Genomic DNA, 15928 nt, shown 5'->3' on the forward strand with positions numbered 1-15928 from the left:
TGAGACTGGATTAGGCTGTTGGATGGGATCCATGCTTGACAGTGGCTGTATAAGAGCACCGAGAGAAACCACACAGGGACAGATACAGACAAACATGAGAGTGGTGTGATGCTCTCACAGGCAGGAAAGTCATCACTGGAAACCAAGCCAGTGGAGCCTGCCTGATCCTGACTCTGAACCTCCAGAGCTATGAGCCAAAACAAACCTCTTGAAAAAGAAGTAGCTTGCCTTGAGGGCTTTTTTAGAGGAACCCCAAAGCTAACCAATGCAGAGGACAGTTCTGCAAATGAGTTCTATTTGGGGAGAGAGTCTCACCAGACCTTGCCAATCTCTGCTGCCCCATGGCACCTGCTCTCCAAAGCTGAAGCATTCCTGGGTTCTGCAACAATGAGAGTCAGACATTGGACCAGTGACCATTCAAAACCTATTCCTTGCTGATGCGTGCTGCCCAGAGTTGACTAGCTGCCCCCTCTCTGGATGCAGACCTTCAACTTCTTTCAAGTTGAAAGAAGTAGAGGTGATGTGTGTCAGGGAGGAGAGGAAGCTGCGAGACAGCCTACAGGTCACAGGGGCCACTGGCCACCCTGTGAGCATTGTGGGATTGGGTTCACCTACATCACAGGCTAAAGTCTGACTGCAAGGGTTCAGACAAGAGGAAGTGGTGGGAAAATGGGTGACTGATGAGAAGCCTACATTTTCAAGAAATGCTTTGAAGGGAAAAAGAAGTTTTTCTACAAAGGAAGTTGCTGGTGCAATGAAGCCTTTTGTTACTGGTTTGTTCAACAGTCTGGCATCTGCCCCTAGCCATGATGCCTAAATTTTTATTTGGGGGGCAGAGGTTGGGGGAGACAGCAAAGGATTCCTTTTCATAGTGAGTCTGTGTGAATATCTCTCAGAAGACCACATATCCTCCCAAAATCTCGCATCAAAAGTGTATGAAAGGACTTAGGGCCAAGTTTTTGACTCATTGAAAAAAACAAACTCTAGATTTTTTTTTCAGCTAGTGTCAGCTAATTGTGTGTGCTTGTGTGAGTGTGTAGGAATGTGTAATCCAGGACCTGGATAGAATATCATTTAAATATTTTCTTTCTCCCTGGGTGGAGTGTATTTATGTGGACAATGGGACAGGATGTTGGGGGAAAATCTGTGGCATGTAGGTACTAAAGTAGAGAAAACATTCCAGGATTGGAAATCGGCACTGTTTGAGTGGCTGCACAAGAGGAGAATTTGACAATTTAAATTCCTATTCAAAAACATATGTAGTTTTATCCACTTGAGAGCAAATTACTTTCAGAGTGACAGAAGATTAGCAGTGGAAGTCTCATCTGAATACCAAGTCTCAACCATCTCTGCTTAATACCTAGAGGTGTGAGTCACGGGGAAATTGGGTTTTGATTCCTATAAATGGCTTCTTTCGTAGCCACTGAGCAAACTGCAGAGCAAACTTAATTCTGGAATTGCTAGCAGTTATTAGTTTTCCTAGTTGGAGGTGACCTTTCCAGAACTGCAGGTTCAGGGTGATTATTTTTAAAATCGGAGAAACAAAAACACTCCTTTCTGGTGCCTTTGATATGGACAGGCAAGAAGCTGGTGAGGGAAAGAGCTGGCCACAGACTTTGCCCTGGAGCCCCAGACCACCTAAAATCCCACCTGCTTTTGTGCCGATCCGATGTGGCTGCAGCCCGTTTCCCATCCCACACCTGAGCCTCACTTTCCCTCATGCATGAGATGCCATGAAGACCACATGGGTGCTGTACCCCATGTGGAGATGCCATAACAGCTTCTTGGAAATCAATAAGTGTGCTGAGAATCCACCCAAACCCTGCTACATTTACGTGTTCAATTAGGATATACTTCCTACGCCAGCTTTGCTTGGGGTAGCACTTCTGCTTTCCTCATAAAGAGAGGTTGCCCATTCATATCTCTTGAAGTCTCTCCCTTGAATTCCTCTCTTATGTAGAGACAAGAATAAATCCAGCTGGGTTTATTCCCATAACAGCTTCCTTTAGCTAGATGCTCTGAATCCAAATGTGTGGTGCTCGTGACTGCTTTATATATATGTTTTTAAAGATTTTTTTTTTATTGGAAGTTAGATATACAGAGAGGAAGAAAGACAGAGGAAGCTGTTACATCTGATGATTCACTCCCCAAATGGCCACAATGGTCAGAGCCGACTCTATCCTGGAGCTCTTCCAGGTCTTCCACGCGGGTGCAGGGTCCCAAGGCTTTGGGCCATTCTTGACTGCTTTCCCAGGCCACAGGGAGCTGGATGGGAATCAGGGTGGCTGGGATTAAAACCGGTGCCCGTTTGGCGTCCTGGTGCATGCAAGACGAGAACTTAGCCACTAGGCTACTGCGTGGGGCCCTGTTTTATCTTTTTAAAATAGATTTATTTCTTTATTTGAATATTGGAATTACAGAGAGAAAGTGGGATATGGAGGGAGAGATCTACAGTTTCCTGGTCTGCTTACTTGAAGACTGCAATAGCTGAGACTGGGCCAGGCCAAAGTCAGGAGTTTCATCTAAATTTCCCATGTGGGTACCTGAGCACTTGGGCCATCTTCCAGCACTTTACCTAGGCCATTAGCAGGGAGCTGGGTCCAAAGTACAATAGCCCAGACTTGAGCAGGTACCCTTGTGGGATGGTGGCGACGTCACAGGCTGCTATTTTGCTTGCTATGTGACAGCCTCTGCCCTTTATGATTGCTTCTTATCTGACCTTGCCTTCAGCTTTATGTGGCCCTATCCTGTGGTCATGTGCCCCATTCAATAGGTAAAGTCATTTGCTACTGTCAGGTCCAGTTCTGCTTCCACCTCTTCAGTTCTGTGTAACTACCCTAGCTATTTTCAAGTCCAAGATAGACTATACTCCATACTCCCACTGCCTTTCATTCTATTTGAAGAGCATCACTATATAATTTTTTAAAGATTTATTTATTTCTATTCAAAAGGTAGATTTTTACAGAAAGAAAGAGAGGAAAAGATCTTCCATTCGCTGGTTCACTTTTCAAATGAGCCGATCTGAAGTCAGAAGCCGGCAATCTCTTCCCATGTGGGTGCAGAGTTCCAAAGCTTTGGACCATTCTATGCTGCTTTCCCAGGCCGCAAGCAGGAAGCTGGATGGGAAGTGGAGCAGCTGGCATATGAACCAGTGCCCACACAAGATGCTCATGCTTGCAGGTAGAGGATTGGTCTGTTGAGCCAACACGCCAGCCCCAAGCACCATATAATCTTTACTCACGGAGTCAGCGCCAATTCATTCCCCATTTTCTCTGATGCCACTTTAGCTTATTTCTGGTTTCTGTACCCCTTCCTGTTTTTTATGCATTAGCCTCATTAACTGCCCTGGATTTCCAAGTGCAGTCCTTAGCATGTCTCTGATGGCTTACCTCTTTGGGGATTAACTCTCTGACTCCTTTGCTTTCTTTCTTCCCAACAGAATGCTACATCCTAACTCAGTTCCACTGAGCTACAAAGTGTGCACTGGCCTGTGTGTTTTTGTCTCAGAGCACATGCTGTGCATGTGCCCATATGTTGTGTGCATGTACATGTGTACACACATGTGTATTGGTGTGTGTGGCATGTAGGCATGCATACATATGCACTGTGGGGAGCATATCTATGTGCATATGTGCAGTGCTCAGACAGGTTTCCCATTAAGAATAACCACCTTTTCTTTTTTAAATTTTTTTAAAGAATTATTCTTATTGGACAGTCAGATATACAGAGAGAAGACAGAGAGGAAGATCTTTCATCCGATGATTCACTCCCCAAGTGACCACAATGGCCAGTATTGAGCCAATCTGAAGCCAGGAGCCAGGAGCTTCCTCCAGGTCTCCCACATGGGTGCAGGATCCCAAGGCTTTGGGCTGTCCTTGACTGCTTTCCCAGGCCACAAACAGGGAGCTAGATGGGAAGCAGGGTCACTGGGATTAGAACCGGTGCCCATATGGGATCCTGGTACATGTGAGGTGAGGACTTAAGGTGCTAGGCTATTGTGCCAGGCCCTGGAATTACCACTTTTTCCTTTTTACTCTGGCTAAAATCTGTCTTGGGAAAGGTAGATAACTTCTAGGAGCCACAATCTTCATCTCTTATAAATGATAATATAATTGTGTAGATTTAGATAAATAGTCATCCGGCACTGGGAAGCATCCATGGCATGTGTCTAATACTCAGTGGAAGACACTCACCTCAAGTCTTCACACTGTCAGCCCCTCAGCCAGGTCTCCTGTGAGCTCCTGCTCTGGCATTCTGCAGGACTTGCAGCTGAACCCCGTCCCTGCAGTCATGCAATGGCTCACATTTCTTTACTCCCAATCCAGACAGAATGTCAAGGACAAAGATCATGTTATATTTTTAGAGCATCTGGCACAATTCTAAGCATATAATACTCCCTGCAGTGGAAAAGCAGAGATGTACTATAAGGAAACTACTCTTAGGCCTGCATACACCAGATAGAGTTCCAAGCTGGATTCCACTGCTGCCTGTTTCATTCCCTAGAGCACACAAAGAGAGCAACATAACTTCTCCATTCAAGAACCAGAGAGCCAGCCTTTCACTCTCACCCCATCAAGTCCTCACCCCTCTCCCCTGCCTCCCACAGCAGGTGCTGGCTCTCACAGTGCTCTAACACAGAACACAGGGTTTCCTCCAATAGATGGGGCACGGGAGCACGCTCCAACATGTTGGTAATGCCCTCCACATTGCTACTTGTAGTCATGGGGCAGAGGGGGACAAGGACACTGAGCTAGCCTGGTTATCAGCATGGTTCCAGGAAGCCTTCTTTATCTTCACATGAACGTGCCTTCCACATGGACTTGCATTAGTCTGTTTCTGCTCTATGACAATAAACCCTCAGAAGGTGAGTAGAGAAGCAGGGAGTTCTCTCACTTACTCTCTTTTAATATTTATTTATTTATTTATTTATTTATTTATTTATTTATTTATTATGTGTTTGAAAGACAGGGTGATACAGAGAGGGGGAGGAAGAAGAATCTCCCACCTGCTGATTCACTCCCAAAATGGCCATGGAAACCAGGACGCTGAAACTCTGAGTTTCCCGTATGGGTGGCGGGGACCCAACTACTTGAGCTACCTTCTTCTGCTTTCCCAGATGCATTAGCAGGGAGCTGGGTTTGAAGTTGGAGTAGGCAGCACTCCAATACGGAATGCCAGCATCACAATTAGTGGCTTAGCCTACTGTGCCATAACACAGCCCCTCCCTTCTCCTCCTAAGAAGTTATGTGTAGGAACATCAGGATGATACTGAGCCCCCAAAACACATTCATCCAAAGAAAACTCATCATTTCTACCTGACTAGTTATCCTAAAACTAGTTTGCCATGGGGCCCTAGCATGGTGGTATATTGAATTAATCCTCCAACAGTGGAGCTGACATCCCATGTGGGCATTGGTTCAAATCCTGGCTATTCTACTTCTGATCTAGCTCCCTGCTTATGGCCTGGGAAAGGAGCAAAGGATGGCTCAAGACTTTGGGCCCCTGCACCTATGTGGGAGACCTGAAGGAAGCTCCAGGCTCCTGGCCTTTCATCACCCAGCTCCAGCTGTTAGAGCCATTTGGGGAATGAACCAGTAGATGAAAGATTTTTTTTCTCGCCACTTTTCAAGTAAAATAGATAAATATTTAAGAAAAAAAAAACATGTTTTGCAAGAAGTTTACTTGTGAGTTGAGGGCAGGAGGCTTCTCTTGGTGAGCTTCCCCAGGTAGGGACTCATTATGCCTCAGAAGGGCAGTCAGAAGACAAGAGAATGGCTTTTGATTGGCCTTGAAAGGAAGCCAAGTGAACTCTAACCACCAGCTGCTCCTAATTCCACTCATGTGTTTAAGTTTTCTTTCTTTTACTCAATATAACCAATATTAGCAGATTAGCTGGCATGGCTTTTCTGAGTATTTCTGGAATGACTGCTATTATTTTATTTTCACGGAAAGACAGAGGAATGGGGCCGGAGCCATTATTCCTGTAAGAGAATCGCAGCCTTTGCCCTCCCCTCTCCTTCCTGCTGGAGCAGTGATTAGCTGCACCATTGCGTTCTACACATCTCCTTTCAGCAATTACAGAACCTTCCATTAGGAGCTTGTTGAGAGTTCATTAGGGTAAAATTTTGCTTATTTTCTTGCTCCACAGGAAAATCAAAATCTGTTCCTTTGCCCAAAGTAACTATGCCTCTAAACCTGTTCAGGGAATCTGGCTATTGAGATCAATGGTGCCACAAACACGATTGGACCATGTTTCTCTTAGGAGCCAATCATTCCCTTTCACAAATCTCAGCAGTGTCAGATTAAGCAAGCAATAACTGAGAAAAGCCATCCTTCAAAACAAATCAGCCAACCCACAAATAAACTGCTGGGATGCCTCAAGGGGTTTAGAAGCATTTATCCTTGTCTCATTCTTCTTTTGTTCCAACACAAGTCCTATAATGGGTAGTGCTATGCATTACTGGCCTGGCTGACCCTACTATTAACTGCAAGAGGCAGCTTGTTGGGGAGAACACGCTGTGATTGTGTGGACAATTCAGGAGAGTTGGCTTGGAGAGAAATAATGTTTCACAGAGACCCAGCCTTGCAGCATATTACGTGCATAACAGATTTGGGAGCCATATTTGCTGTTCCAATGACAGGCAAACACAGTCTCATAGCATCCAAGAGCACATCTGGGGACCCTATTTGAAATCAGACCTGCATCTAGACAGATGGTTACTGGAAATGCAGCATACAGATGGCCCAGCCTCTGGCCTGGGTCCCGAGTACAATCAGGTCTCATCTCTCTTGCTGTGTTGCTCTGTGTGATTGGTGAGCTTGTGGAAATGCTTTTGTGATGATGTCATATTTTCCTGACAAAGAATGGGAAACAATCGTCATCTCTACTTTCTTGCATTAGATTAATTCATAGGTGCCTGTCTTCCCTTCCTAGAGCCTGTCTTGATTCAAGTTGGCAGGTTGGCCTGAGAAAGTAACTGAAGGGGCCCAGTGTGGCAGCCTAGTGGCCAAAGTCCTCATCTTACATGCGCTAGGATCCCATATGGGCTCCATTTCCCTTCTAGCTCTCTACTTGTGGCCTGGGAAAGCAGTAGAGGATGGCGCAAGGCCTTGGGATCCTGCACCTGTGTGGGAGTCTCGGAATGAAGCTCCTAGCTCCTGGCTTCAGATCACATTGGCTCCAGACATTGTGGCCACTTGGGGAGTGAATCAGCAGACAGAAGATGTTTCTGTCTTCCTCTCTGTAAATCTGTCTTTCCAATAAAAATAAATCTTTAAAAAAAGAACTGAAAGATTTTATCCAGATGTCAAAGACCTCATTTCGCTAATGCATATCAGAAAGACATGAAGACAGATAATTTCCCAGGCAAAACAGGGTTGGAATTGGTCAGGATGAGAAGCCAGGCAGATGTGTCCCGTTGGTTTTGATCTTAACTGCTGTGCATTTTGTGCTTGGGAGTTGTCCTGGATTTCATGCTTCTTGCTCAGCGTTGTGTGTGCCACCCCACTCTGAGAGCTGTTAGAACAAATATATATATATAGGTAAACATGCATATACATATTTTCTCATAGTCGAACTGTATAATGGAGACTAGCATACCAGGAAGTGAAGATACGTTGCAGTAGGCAACTCTGTTCCTGAATAAGAGGAAGACTCCCAATGAAATTATTAAATATAGCTTGATAATAGGATACTAGATTTTATAATATTGTCTGTAATACCATGATACACTTAAATAGCAGAATGTTGAACTTGTGCCTGTTGCTGAAGGACTATCCTAGTGTAATAATGTGGGGGAATATAGTGGAGTGGGAAGGAGGCGGAAGGTAGAAGAGGTTGAGGAGGGAGTCCCTATAACTACGAAACCATATCATGGAAAATAAAAAAGACCAGTTGTGTACAAAAAAAGATTAAAATATGCCAAAAAATAATACTTTCAAGGATGCCTTTGCGAGCCCTGCAGTCTGTCGGTTAGTCAGGATGCATGAGGTACCGAGGGAAGGGGAAAGGAAAGCAGGTGAGAGTTGAAAGCAATGCAGAAACGTGGAGAGTCGTTTACAATGTAAACACGTAATGCGTGTCTGTGAAATGTATGGATTTAGGGATGTAAAGGTCTAGGGCCATTTTCCTTGCTTAACAAGTCTAAAATGAAGTGATCAGATCGCCAGAGCTGAAAAATGTCCCCAGGATCTGGGCTGAGTCGGAGGAGTGAGCAGAAGCTCACAGAAGTAGGACATCTCTCTAGCAGACGGCATGGGCATTCCAAGCAGGGTAGCTCCCGAAACCTCAGAACAGAGAGCAGGGGTGAGGTCTCCCAACAGCAACCTTTCCCTGCCCCTGCCCCATTCCCATGCCCTCATGCTTCAGTGGGTGCAGAGCCCTACCCAGTCCACAAATGGTAATCATGGAATCATGGGAAGAAGCAGAAACAGGCTGGGTCCAGAAAAGGACTCCTTTAAAATTTTGTTTTTATTTATTTGAAAAACAGGGTTTCAGAAAGAGATGAAAAATTCTTTCGTTTTCTGGTTCACTCCTCAAATGACTGCAAAGGCCAGGGCTGGGTGAGGCAGAAGCCAGGAGCCTGAAACTCTATCCAGGTCTCCTACGTGCGTGGCAAGGGCATTTGCTGCTTTTCCCAGGATTATTAGCAAGAAGTTGGATCAGAAGTAGAGCAATCAGGGTTCAACATGGTGCTCCTCCAGGATTCCGGTGTTGCAAGCAACAGTTCAACCCGCTGCATCACAATACCAGTCTCCAAAGTGTCTCCTAATGTATCCAAAACATAGCTAAGAAGAGGATTATTTGGACAGAAATCCACAAGCGTGAGAAAGATGTGAGGGAATGGCCTGATAATTATGAAAACGTGGCCCCACCTCCTTTCTCCAGAGTGAAAAAAAAGAACGGAGCATGCCCTTCAAAACAGAACAATCAAGCTTGAAAGAAAATACAGCTCTTACACCCGAAGCTTATTCTATACAGTATTCCAACCAAGCAGGAAGCTTCATATGAATCTAATCTTTTTTTTTTAAAGAACAGCAGAAAGAGGGAGTGAAACAATATCAGTACAGTTCTAAGGAAAAGGGCTACTTGATGATTAAAGTGCAAACAGCAGGTGGATGTTCAGCACCAAAAAAGAAAACTTCGGAGATGTTCAAATTTGTTTACAAGGGCTGGAGAATGGAAGGTTGCTGTTGGTGGTGGGATGAATGAATGAATGAATGAAGTTATTAGAACAATAGTTATAAGACAAAACTGACAAAATGCTATCTCATGTTCCTGAATGTTCAAGAGAAACTTTAAAAAATTCATAGAAACATGAATTTAAAAAGAAAAAAAATCAATATAAACTCTGTGAAGTCCAAGATATTTATGTAAGCAAACATACCAGCCATTTAGCCCAATTCTAAAGGGCTGAGAGTCCTGGGAATTGAATCATATCCATGAATATGTTTATACAGTATAATTGAGAAAAATGAGTATCCATCCAAGATTTAGAAGCAAGAGGAGATCAGAAGAAGCCAAGTCAGGTCTGTGGGGTGGGTGGCCAGTGGTTTTCCAGCAAAGCTCACAGAATTGCCCTTGCTGTGTTCCATTGGTTCTGATGGAATAGAGCTTGCTGGGGAAGTTTTCCTGAGTGCTTTCCTGCCAAAGCTTTGCCATAGTCTCAAAGCTCTCTCCTAATCACAGGAGTTATTGTTCTCTGGCCCTACAGAAAGTCAGCAAGCAAAACATCTCAAGCATCCCCAGGAACTACTGCCATGACCTCTTTCTTGACCCATCTCCTGCTGTTTTGACTGGTCCCCTTCCACCTCCTGTTAGCCATGGCTTCTAATGGTGTTTTGTCTTCAGGGTCTTACGGTACAGCCACATTGCATTTCCTGCTTCCATTCTTCAAACAAATGTTTCTGGATCCGAGCTCACTTGTTTATGATTCCCACTGATGGCTCCACTCAATCTGCATCTCAGCTGAGCACACCAGTTTTGGCATCTCTTGGACAGACAATTTGCTCCATTTTCATTTGTTAGGCAAGATGGAGATGCTGGCTATTTTTTCCGGATATTAATTCTTTTCAATTATTTCACAAATGAGGTTAATGTTTTCTTCATGAATTGACATGAATGGTCAGCTGTAGGCTTTATCTCACCTGTGTCCTTCAACAGTAATCCATGGTGGGCCATGTGGTACAAGTTAAGCTACAGCTTGGGTCACCTGAATTCCTATTAGCTTTCCAGTCCATGTTCTGGCTCTCTCCCTTCCAATTCTTTTTATTGATATTATGTCTGGGAAGGCAGGAAATGGCTCAAGGACTTGAGTCTCTGCTACCAGTGTGAGAGACCCATATGGAGTTCCAGGCCCCTGGCTCCAGCCTGGTCCTGCTCTGTGTATTGTAGGTATTTGCAGGGAGTGATACAGCAGGTAAAGGATTTTTCTCTTTTTCTTTTTCCTCTCCTTTGCCCCTCACTATCACTCTGCCTGTCAATGAATAAATAAATACACTTGATCTTAGCCAAAAAGGCCGAGGAGCGATAAATAAATTAATAAATGTTAAAAAACTAAAACCAACTTATCTAATTGTGAACTGATGATTTTTTGGGGACACTGCTCCAAAAAACTTTTGTACAGCATCAATAACTTCATCATTCCTCCACCCAAGTATTGCCATAAATGTTATGCTTATTCCTACTTCAATGCTGGCAAAATTCATTTTGCTTGGATTGAGGCTCCTTCCAGATTTATATCTTTTCCTTATTAGTGCCTTCAACTAGATCCTCTTCAGGTACGTCAATACAAGTTTACTTGGGTGCAAAAACACTTTGAAGTCCATGCATTTTTTTCATAGTGAGCATATTCACTGGACTTCAGGACAATACCTCCTATGTTAGAACATTGACTTACAACTTCCCTGTGCACTACCACCATCTGCTTAGGTATAAACTCTCTGGGCTGCTGGCCCCCAAGCAATCCCAAAGCAGTAATCATGGGCTGACCTCCTACTCTCAAACCTTCCCCAATTCTGGTCTCCCATCCCTCTTATTGGTAACTCTTTCTCAGCATAAACAATGAAGGCTTTCCTTGCCCAAATGTTTGCTATGAAACACTCCCTGTGGGCCAGCTCCAGCTGCTATTTGGCCTGTAGCTGGTAGTTGTGCCACTTGGTCCATGGTGTGGTCCTTTTCTAGCCAGCTTCTGGAATGGCTTGGTGGACCCTTTGACTCTAGAGACCCCTTGGTCTTTAGAGTTTTGGTTTAACAGCAAGCATGAATTAAGAGTGTAGATACCTCCTAAGAGTCTTGATGAAAACTTCTAGTGATAAAATTCAACCACTGAAAAGGCGAGTCAACGTTAAGAATTTGAGTTAAAAAAAAAAACTGTGGGGACAAAACCAGGCCTGATGCTGAGGTCTTCAGCTGATCACCAAGATGAAGCTGCTGGGAAGGTAGAGTGGCACAAAAAAACAGGAATGCTGAGAATCCTCCAAAGATAATGGTAGTGAACAGAACAAATGATGGAGGGGCGATGCCAAGAGAACTGGGAGGAAGACAAAGGAGTCACAGACACCTTAGACATCAGAACAGGTGATCAGTATTGTCTGAACATTGAAATTAATACACCTGGTCTTAAAAATGACTGACTTTTGAATGATTTTTTGCAACTGGGACAGTGTTGTGGTGTTGCAGCAAAGCCACCACCTGCAATACTGGCATCTTATATGGGTGCTGGTTCATGTCCCCACTGCTCCACTTCTGATTCAGCTTTCTGTTAATGGCTTGGGAAAATCAGTAGAAGATGGCCTAAGTGCTTGGGCCCTTGCCATCCATGTGGGAGACACGAATGAACCTCCTGCATCCTGGCTTGGGCCCTTGCCATCCATGTGGGAGACACGAATGAACCTCCTGCGTCCTGGCTTCGGCATGGCCCAGCACTGACTTTTGTGGATGTCTGGAGAGGGGATTAGAAGAAGGAAGACCTCTCTCTCCCTCTCTGTTTCTTCTTCCCTGTGTAACTCTGACTTTCAAATAAGTAAGTAAATCTTTTGAAACAAAGGAAATAGAGAGAAATGGAGCAGCTAAGGTGAGCACTGGTACTACATATGGGCTGACAACTGCACAAGCAGTGGCTAAACCTGCTTTGCCACAACCTGGCCCCAGGGAGCAGCATTCCCCAACCATCTATCCACATATGTACCTCTTCTGCCAACCAACCCTCTTTCTGTTGTATGCAGGCAGTTGTTTGGGTGATGTCATCATCCGTTAACACTGAATATTACTGGGGTTAGGATTTTGAGTGACTTGTTATTTTCTTTCTCTACTTTTCTTCATTGATTTGGTTTTTAACATTTGGTTTCAACATTTATCTTATAAAAACAGCAAAGGGATCATTTTGACCAAACAGGAGACATTCCTATTCTTTTAAGATTCCTGAAACTTCTACTTCATCCACTAATTTTATTCCATTGATCAGACTTAGGTTTCAGACAGTATTTCTTCTAAATACATTTTCAGCTTCCTGAGGCAGAAAATCATAAGCAAGACTAGGCAAAGAATTTCAAAGGTCCTCCTGCTTAACTGATGAAGTTTAATATGAAGAATTTTATCGATAAGAATCTAAGAATGGGAGGAAAGAAAGATGGATGGGAGAAAAAGAATGAGAAGGAAATTCTGGTGTAAGAGGGCAGGGATGCTAAATAGGCCTTATTCTGTTCTAATAGGTTCAGAAAGAACAAGCAGACATGGGTCCTTTGGGGTCAGGGACTCAGAGCCAGACTCTGAATAGGAAAGGCCCAGAAAATGTGAGACAACGGGTGCAGCATGAGAGAAGGCCAAAATGAAAGGGTAAGGGATGTGTTAGGAGAGCACCTTGCAGAAGACACGGCTCAGGGCCAACTCCTGGCTTTCTCTGCCTGTGGCCGGAGGAAAGCAAGGTGCATGGGTGTATTGAAAGACATCAGGATGGTTAAGCCAGTGTAAATCCATCCCCCCCGCCCCCATGTCAAGTACATTCCTAAGCCAGGGTTCAATGACAAAAAACAACACACACACACACACACACACACACATACATGCATACACACGAGAGAAACTTGCTGGAACTCCAGGAAAATGAGACCTCGCACAGGCAGCTTTTATCCAACACTTTCTCTCAGAGCCCTTAAAAGTATTCAGAGAGTTCAAATAAATGGGTGAGAATTGTGTTTGACTGGCATTCCAAATAATTGTCCATAAGATCCAATTCTAGGCTATTCACATGGAGAATAACAACATCACTTCCCATAGTGTAGCAACTGCTCTGGCAAAAGCAGCCCAGCATCTAGTCTTAGATTCGTCCAGATGAAGAGGACCCAGAAGAGGAAAGAGCCAGATAAAAGAGCTTAATCAATTGGAGTTTAACCTTTGGTTCGATACATTTCGTCTTGCGGTCAGAACTGAAGAGGCTAAGGCCACGGCTCTATTTTAAAAGTTGCGTGCAGGCCTTATCAAAAGCAGTTGTATCTGGGAGATCCTTTGGGTGAGAGCCCTTTGCAAAGTTGCTTCTGATCTACTTAGCATTTATATAGCCCTGGAGAGCCCTGTAGGGTGATTAATACACACCTTGCGTGTCCCGGGCAATTTATATTCATTCTGGACAGTGGCCTGATCCACAGGGCTGGGGAGTGAGGACACCAGGAACGCCAAGAGCTCCGCCCCCACTGTGGAGCCTTCTTTTTGCTTCTTCAGCTGATGGGTGGCCCACAGATCACTGTCCTCACTTGCAAAAGACAGACACCCCCTTCCCCTGCCACAATTCATTGCCTGCTGGGAAATGTTCTCTTCCTACAGAAGAGGCGTGTGGAGGCTGGAGGACCCAGAATGAGCTCTCAGGAGACCAGCCCCCAAGTCTCCTTGCTGTGAGAAGAGATGATGTTGCCTCAAGGAGTCCATGCAGCTGGACACTGCTGGATACTGCATTCCTGGTGGGAGCCGCAGGGAAAGTCTACCAGTAAGGGGCTGTCACGGTATCTTCTTACACAGATGTACCCACCATTCAACCTATAGAAGTAGGAAAAATCCATATGAATTATGATTTTCTCCCCCTCTTAAAAAGTGATTTATTTGGGGCCTGGCACAATGGTCTAGCGGCTAAAGTCCTTGCCTTGAATGGGCCGGGATCCCATATGGGTGCCGGTCTTAGTACTTGGGACCCTGCACCCATGTGGGAGACCTGGAGGAAGTTCCTGGTTCCTGGCTTTGGATCGGTGCAGCACTGGCCATTGCGGTCACTTGGGGAGTGAATCATCTGACGGAAAATCTTTCTTTCTGTCTCTCCTCCTCTCTATATATCTGACTTTGCAATCAAAGTAAATAAAATCTTTTTTTAAAGTGACTTATTTGAAAGGCAGAGGGACAGAAAAAGAGGGAGCCAGAGAAAAAGAAATCTTCCATCTGTTGATTGACTCCTCAAATAGTCATGACAGCTGGGGCTGGGTGGGTCAGACCACAGCCAGTAGCCCAGAACTCCCTCCAGGTCTCCCATCTGAGTGGCAGGGACCAAGCACTTGGACCAGCTTCTGCTACTTTCCCAGGGGTATTAGCAGACAGCTGGATCAAAAGTGGAGCAACCAGGAATTGAACCAAGGCCACATGAGATGCTGATGTTACAGGTGGCAGCTTGGTGGCCTGGGCCACAAAGCCAGCCCTGACCCCTTAACTTCTTAAGCTCTCTACTTTTGTATTTAAATTCAGGTCATAGGAGTATAAATTTGAAACAGGTTGTAAGGTTCTAATGTGACACCAAGACCCATTTAACATCTGCACGTTTTAGTGTCTATAAAATATCTACATTAAACTAAATTAATTTGGGAATTCAAAGGTGATTTTATATTATTTTGCATCTTTGTAGAAAATTGAGAAGTAGATTTTGCTTAAAAAGCTGTGATTTCAAATCCTATCATTGAGAATTAGGAGTGACTAGACATGGGAGTTGTTCGGCTTCTTGTGAGGAGTGCCTACGGCATCAGCCTGAAGAACAATCAGACCCCGTTTTGGATGTCCACTTTGGTTCCCCTAAAGTTCAGGTTTCAAAGTTTCATTTCTGCAGTCTTGGGTTATTTAGTTGTGTCCAATTTTGTCCTCTGAGGATGTCATAGCCTTGAGGCCCTGTACCTAACAGCCCTATTCACCAATCCCTTGAGGCTCTGTCTCCCTGACCCTGCCTGTCACAATCCCCATAGCCCTGTACCCCCAGTAGCCACCCCTGTATTCTGTATCTTTTCCTTTCTCTTCTTCTGGTATTCGGGACTCCCCTCCTGCCACTGTGGCAGGAGTCCTCTGTCTCTTCCTTCCTCTCTCTCTCTTCAGTCTGCCTCTGCTCCCTCCCCATGGCCCTCTCCCTCTGCCCAGCTTTCTGCCCCTTCTGCACATCGTCCCTCTCTGTCCTGAATAAAAACCTCCTGTGTGACTCACTGCAGCTGGCATTTTGAGTAAATGGCGAAGATTTCCAACATTTCTAGTCCTTGTCTGTGTAGGCATGTGCTGGCATGTAGGCACGTGTCTTAAGTGTGGGTGCCAAGATGGATCATGCTGCACCTGTTATATTGGAACCTACCTTTTAATCACAGGACCATGTGATTTCTCATTGAATTCTCATCATTGGTGGGTGGGAGTAGGATGTCTTTCTCTTGGATAGCTCACATATCAGGAGCTGGGGGTGAGCAGTGGATTTGTCCTGGTCTCCTAAAGGGGGTGGCTAGTGAAAGGCTTCCGATCATGGCATCTTTCTAAACCTGAAATCATGATTTCTCATGGCCCTTCAATGAGTTAAAGAGTGCTATGTCGAGATGGAGAGCTTCGGGTCAGAGCAGCTGGAACAAGGTCAGATTTGGGAAGAAGATTTTGAACAACCGGTACAAGGCAGGTCTGGGGCTAGGAGCTGGGCAAGGACCTCTGAGA

At 44.8% G+C, this 15928-nt stretch overlaps 1 protein-coding gene across 4 annotated transcripts in view; it reads left to right on the plus strand.

Moving 5' to 3' along the window:
* URB2 (URB2 ribosome biogenesis homolog) overlaps nt 1–15928 on the plus strand; it is a 164825-nt gene that overhangs the window by 99776 nt on the left and 49121 nt on the right. Inside the window, exon 10 of one of the 4 annotated variants that reach the window (XM_058669324.1) lies at nt 8888–9039. The exons of the other annotated variants lie outside the window; for them this stretch is intronic. Within the exon in view, the coding sequence (XP_058525307.1) occupies nt 8888–9010 (123 nt within the window). The 3' untranslated portion in view covers nt 9011–9039. Of the gene's footprint in view, nt 1–8887; nt 9040–15928 lie in introns of those variants that run through there. 4 annotated transcript variants of the gene reach the window in all.

Source organism: Ochotona princeps, chromosome 10, assembly GCF_030435755.1.
Source record: "Ochotona princeps isolate mOchPri1 chromosome 10, mOchPri1.hap1, whole genome shotgun sequence".
Classification (NCBI taxonomy): domain Eukaryota; kingdom Metazoa; phylum Chordata; class Mammalia; order Lagomorpha; family Ochotonidae; genus Ochotona; species Ochotona princeps.